This window comes from Bidens hawaiensis, unplaced genomic scaffold (genome assembly GCF_021521415.1).
Source record: "Bidens hawaiensis isolate Kalapana, Puna unplaced genomic scaffold, B.hawaiensis_p1.1 tig00018577_1, whole genome shotgun sequence".
Classification (NCBI taxonomy): domain Eukaryota; kingdom Viridiplantae; phylum Streptophyta; class Magnoliopsida; order Asterales; family Asteraceae; genus Bidens; species Bidens hawaiensis.
This window is the reverse complement of record NW_027492815.1, coordinates 34,118-40,903: the sequence shown is the minus strand read 5'-3', so window position 1 is coordinate 40,903 and position 6,786 is coordinate 34,118. Positions and strand designations below refer to the sequence as shown.

Sequence of the window (6,786 nt, the reverse complement as noted above, 5' to 3'; positions counted from 1 at the left end):
AATTCGTACAAGATCTAACTACTCACTCTCTCTAGATCTCTGTTTCTCTCTCTAGCTCACTCAGTTGATTGCTTCAGATTGTTGCCGTAGCTTATGGATCTGCATTGCGGTAAATGAGCTAGGTTTACGGTTAGTTTTGCTTACGTGGAGGTGTTGGTGACGGTGTGCTGACGTGGCGGTGACGGAAGCAACGGAGGCTTGTGTCGGTGCGAGTGTGAAACCCTAGGTCATGAGTTGAGGTTGACGATGGTGTTTATGTGTTCGAGTACAAGATGATTAGTTCGCTAATGCTGTTGTTTGTGTTTCGTCTGCTTGCTCTCTGCTCAGCTTCAGTTTTTTACGGTAAAAATGAAAATGAATTGAAGTTGATTTGTGTATTTTTTATATTCTGAAAATTAGTTAGGATTTGACTGTTGTTTTGGATGTGTTGACTGTGGATTGGTGTATGTTAGCGAAAATTTAGGGTTACTTGTTTTTTTGTGTGCTAATTGTTTGTTTTGGTGGAATGTTGTCATATTGAGACTTGCTTAATATGGAAGTTGTATATTGCCTTTCCTAAAAGTAAGAATATGCTACAATTTGATGCTAATTGGAATTCTTTTTAACATGTAAAATTGATATTATTGTGAATGGTAAGATTGGCTTACCAAATTTGTTGTTGTAGTTTGGATACTCGACTTCTTATGAATGCTTCTCTATTTAGCTATTTAAGTATTTATTCAAGTGTTATGAAATTCAATATGAGTTGTGGATTGAGAGAGTAATTTATTTGACTTTTGAAGTCAAGGGCTATTGGAATAGTGACAGGATTGACTGTATATTAACATGGTAATTGATTTATTTCCATAAGATATTTGATTATATTCTTTTGGAGAGTTGGATCACTAAAAGAAGTTGGTAAAGTTCGTAAGACTTGCCCTTTTCAATATGCTGGAGTAGAATTAAAAAGTTTGATTTAATTTGGGATGATGAAAAAGTTACTTTAAGAGTGTTTAGTTTTCAAAGTCCCAAAAAAGTGGTGATATTCAAACCATGAAATCCATGCTGGCAAGTTTATGTGTATTCACTGTATTGCTTGCTAGTTTCTAACGTCTCCCCTTCTACATACTAGTATGCACAATCCAATAAGTAAGTTAATTTGGTATTCCAATGCAATTTGGTTACTTTAGAAACTCAAAACTATTTAATAAACATAAAAGTTAGCATCCATATTACCACCATACATTTGTATAACACAAAGTTATATGTATGTATTTGTCTATGTATGTCTGCGGTTTTGCTTGTTTGTATTATACAAAAATATTGATTCATCCTCAATCTCTACACTCTTACCATGGCATTATTCTTTTGTAGAAAGTGTCTACGGTAGATTCTTCTTTATCTTTTTGGTTATGGTATAAATTACTTGCCTTAACAAACGATCCATCGATCTCTATGAAAGTTGTAACTACTATTTATTGTAATGTTTAATGACTAATTACTTTCATTTGAGTCACCTGACCTTTATACTTCATTACTTTGATTTCATCACACTGATGGCACTTGCTAAATTATCTGATTGCAATAATCTGTCTACTTACTTTTCAGGCATTCCTTTCTTGAACGTTAATCTGTCTCCTCTACTGACAAGCCAACCAATTTTTGTGAAAAGAAATGGTTTTGATCATCTGAAAGGTAAGGATTTCATACATACCTTATTCAAAGATGGAAATATTATGATTGGAATAATAGATTAATAGAATTGTTGTAATTCTTACTCTTTCATTAGTTTCTTAGTCTTGTTTCAGTCTGCTTAATAAACGGGCAGTTTCATGCTGAATCACCACTTATTGTAAAGTGCATGTCAAGCTAAATAAATTCTGAATACCTTTAAAATGAATGAAGCAAAGTTTTCATTTGCTAATACTAAAATATGGTCGTATGATGGTATTTCGGGTATTTATCAAAGGTCTGGTTTGCTAATCTAAATCAATTTTATTGCTGTCAATATGTTACGCACACCATTAATTGCCTACATAATCATACATACTTAACCAACATTTTAACCAACATTTGGGAAATCTTGTTAAGGAATATATTCTTACTCATATCTTGTTAAGGAATATATTCTTGCACGACCTTTGTGCAACTGCCAACTGGTAGCATATATTGCTTATTCCGGTTTATTTCTTTAGGTCTGTTGCATTTCTGTAATTCTGTTAAAAATTTCTTTTCTGTCAAGTTGTTTTAATAAATGAATTTGGTGTTTGCATGATGCAGTTAGGATAATGTCAATGAGTTCATCAGTTGTTCCAGGTATAACATCATATCCCTTTATGCATCCACCTAAGCCCTTTATGAAACCCTCAATTGTACCTGCTTCTTCTCCAACAATTCAAGGTACTTGCAACTGACATGTTTATTATTATTTTTATAGTTATATGTTTACTAAGATTTTCTTATAAAATTTAGGTCCTGTCGCGGGTCCCACTGTTGGCAAGTCACGGCGACATCACCATCGTCTTCGTCATGGGAAGATCACTCATGTGATCCCTCCATCCCCATCCCCTCTATCGGGTAGAGTCTATATATTAATCAGAATAAAGATGCTGCATTTCTTGACCAATTTTATTATTAATTATTTTTATCAATCTCTGACAGGTTGTGATCAAACATGTGTGGACCCACTCACTTCAACTCCCATTGGTTCACCTTGCGGTTGTGTTTTACCTATGAAAGTCAGACTACTTTTATACGTGTCCGTCTACGCTGTATTTCCCGTTGTTACCGAGCTAGAAATCGAGATTGCAACAGGCACATACTTAACACAAAGTCAAGTAGTCATAACAGGTGCCAATGCTGACAGTCAAGATCAGGATAAAACAGAAGTTGATATTAATCTCGTCCCCCTTGGAGAAAAATTTGATAATACAACCGCTTTACTCACATACGATCGATTATGGCGAAAAAAACTTACTTTAAACCGAACCCTTTTCGGAGATTATGAAGTGGTATATATTACTTATCCAGGTAAAATAAAATGCGCAACCTTTTTTTTACCATTCTTTCTCTTTCTCTTGTTTTTTTTAAAACATACATTTTAATATTATTATTATTATTAATTACTATTTTCAGGGCTTCCTTCTTCACCACTGAATGGAAATGGACCAAATGGAAGTCCTGGGAATCGACAATATCCTATCACTGCGAATTTTGTAGGAAAAAGCCAGAAAATGAACCCTAGAACCATCTTTGTGATTGTTTTATCTGCAGTAGTACTTTTGGTTGTTTGTTGTGCAGCAATTTCTGTTTTCATAAAATACAGAAAGATAAGTAGATCATCAAATGCTGCGGGCCCTGTTTTCACAACACCAACTAGCAAGAGACGCGGTAAGTCTGTACTTTATATCTGCTATATTTCACCAGACAACCGTTTTGACTTTTTTACAATTCTTTTCTTAGGCTTTGGAGCAATGCTATCAAGTGATCAATCAACCTCAACATTATCTGTTTTCTCTGCAATGCCAACATCCATTCTCTCAGTGAAAACCTTCACATTAGCTGAGCTGGAAAAGGCCACTGAAAAGTTCAGTTCAAGAAAAATATTGGGTGAAGGCGGTTTTGGGTGTGTGTATCATGGGACAATTGAAGATGGAGGTGAAGTTGCTGTGAAATTGCTTAATAGAGATAATAATCAAAACGGGGACCGTGAGTTCATTGCAGAAGTTGAGATGTTAAGCCGCTTACATCATCGAAACCTCGTTAAACTCATTGGTATATGCATCGAAGGACGGACACGGTGCTTGGTTTATGAGCTTGTACGAAATGGCAGTGTCGAGTCTCATTTGCATGGTATGACAATTCTCCCGAAACAATTTATTTATCTTGTGGTGGCAGTTTTGAACCGTTTACTTGTAGATGGGTCGATTGAGGTTGCATTTTATTTCAAACAAGTCATAAAATAATAACAGTTAAAAGGGGAACGAATCAGATTGAAAGTCATACAAGGTGTTTATAATGCGTAGCACCTTTTAAATTGGTTATATTTAAATATTTATATCATTATTGTAACAGTGTTGTCTATATAATCATAAATAATGTATTAGTTATTTGTATACCCTTTAAAAGATTAATAAAGTGTCTGGGTTTACGTAAACACAGCACAATCCAATCCAATCCAATCCCTCGAGTCCTCTACCTTCTTCAACACTGGCCCAATTTTATCTTTTAGGCGGTTACCCAATCACCTTATCACCTCTATGTTGATACGTGCCATTCCTCCATGATATCCATGCATGTTTCAAGTCTCACACGTTGCTGTCATCATTGTTTACCTTGCTTTCTTTTCTTACATATGCAGTTTAATTACCAGGTTAGTGGTTAGTATTTAGTAATTTGTAAGGTTTTATATTAATCATTAGTTCATAAATGATTTACCTGAAACTGTTACCTCTATTCTTGGATGTACATACCGCATCCGATCTGATAAGTTAAAAAGACCTCAAGGAGAATGTTTAAATTGTGAAGCACTAATATTGCCATGTGGATTATTTTAAAATGTGAATAATATAAAGATCAATGTGTGGATGTTTCAGGTGTGGATAAACAAAAAGGACCTCTCGACTGGGACGCACGGTTAAAGATTGCTCTCGGGGCAGCACGAGGACTCGCTTATCTTCATGAAGATTCTAATCCACGTGTAATTCACCGTGATTTTAAAGCGAGTAATGTTTTGCTAGAAGATGATTTTACCCCTAAGGTATCAGATTTCGGGTTAGCAAGAGAAGCTACAGAAGGAAGCAGTCATATTTCCACTCGTGTCATGGGAACTTTCGGGTACGTTTTACACAAAAGATTTATAGTCTTACAAATAAGTTGACCATTGACCCGACCCTGCATTTGATTTGCAGTTATGTGGCCCCAGAATACGCAATGACAGGTCACCTGCTAGTGAAAAGTGACGTGTACAGTTACGGGGTCGTGCTGTTAGAGCTTCTATCGGGACGGAAACCTGTGGACATGTCACAACCACCCGGCGAAGAAAACCTAGTAACATGGGCCCGCCCGCTTCTAACAACCAGAGAAGGATTACAACAGCTAGTTGACCCCACTTTATCTGGGACCTACGACTTTGATGACATGGCGAAGGTAGCTGCAATCGCTTCAATGTGTGTACACCCGGAGGTCACACAAAGACCATTCATGGGTGAAGTGGTTCAAGCTTTAAAACTCATATACAATGACAAAGATGAAGTCGGTGGTGACAACTCGACTCAACGAGACTCATCAGTGGTTGACTCGGACTTCAAGGGGGAGCACGCCCCGTCAGACAGCAGCTGGTGGAATGCGGGTGGTGGGGCCACCCCACGGTTGACTTACGGTCAAGCTTCATCTTTCATAACAATGGATTACAGCTCGGGCCCGCTTGAGGATTTGGAAAACAGACCGTTTTCAGCTTCGAGCTTTGATAACCGGGTGCCGATTAGTCACGGGAACAGGTCAGGCCCGCTTCGGACGGTTAGGAGCAAACCGTTGTTTTATAGGTCAAAGGGGAGTATGAGTGAACACGGTGGACTGCTGTCAAAGCCTTTCTGGAGCGAAGCTTCGTTCTAGCGGATGAAGATTGAAGAGTGTTGATTTTTAAGAAGTGTACAGAAGCGATCGGTGAAGTTTAGAAAGTGATGGAATTGGGTTTGATTTTAGGGTTTGTTGTATGATGTGTTTTTATATAATAATAATATTATTAATATTATTATAATTAGTAGTAGTTTTTATATAACTGTTAAACTTTGATTTCCTTTATTTTGCTTCATACACATGTACTTAGAGCCGAGGGTCTCTCTGGAAGCCACCTCTTTATTCCTTTGGATAGAGGTACGGTGTGCCTAAATCCCACCCTCCTCAGACCCTACTTATAGCTTTGCTGTCGGTTGGAATTTTACTGGGCATGATTGATTGATTGATTGTATGATGTGTTTGATGATGATTATAAATTGGGGTAAAATGAGGGATTGTAGTTTTTGACAATCTTGATTTAATTATAATCAATTGGAAGCTGGATAGCATAGTAGTTGTTATGTATACATGTTCATGTCTGCTCTGTTTTTACTTACCTTTTTTTTTATATATAAATTAAGTCATCGGACTTGGTAGGATCTTGATATCTTATTAGAAATGGTTTTACTATATTCATTCTTTTTTCTCTTTTTTCAAAAAATATAATTTGCGAATGGATGGTTCTATGACTTATGTCTATCAACATGACTTGGTGAATTACATGAAAACAATCAGATCACCCATTTATTAAGTTGTTACTAACTAATCAGGGATTGCTTTTATTTGTAAATAAATATGACACGGGCTGACCTGAAACATGATATGATTTTACGTGTTCTAGGTTAAAGTTGGTATCTTTGTTATGAGTTACCATATGAATCGTGTTCTAGGTTAAAGTTGGTATCTTTGTCATGAGTTACTATATGAATCTTATTTGAGTTCACCCATTCAATTAGTCAACTAGTGAACCCGACATAATTTACACCAAGGCATAATCATGTATAATTAATTAGTTATGCATCATTATTGAAAGTGTGTCGCTATACAAACACCACCTCAAAAGTATACACCAATATGAAAGTCATATCATACATGCCATATGATGTCAAATCAAGTTTACCACCATGGATTGTCATATCATACAATCCGTATGATATCAATCAACCAAGAACACCATAGATTGTTATATCATAGATGTTATATCATAGGGCTGTCTCTAAGATTTCGAATGCCTATTGACCTTTAGATAAA

General features: G+C 36.2%; 1 protein-coding gene across 1 annotated transcript; it reads left to right on the top strand.

The window, feature by feature from the left end:
* The first annotated feature begins 245 nt into the window (after nt 1–245).
* On the top strand, nt 246–5,711 carry LOC143556484 (receptor-like serine/threonine-protein kinase ALE2). Its single transcript, XM_077045788.1, has 9 exons — nt 246–342; nt 1,588–1,674; nt 2,260–2,379; nt 2,452–2,556; nt 2,641–3,009; nt 3,115–3,369; nt 3,442–3,831; nt 4,575–4,815; nt 4,890–5,711. Exons 1-9 carry the CDS (start codon nt 273–275, stop codon nt 5,590–5,592), a joined length of 2,340 nt encoding a protein of 779 aa, XP_076901903.1. The 5' UTR covers nt 246–272; the 3' UTR covers nt 5,593–5,711.
* Nucleotides 5,712–6,786: the final 1,075 nt, after the last annotated feature.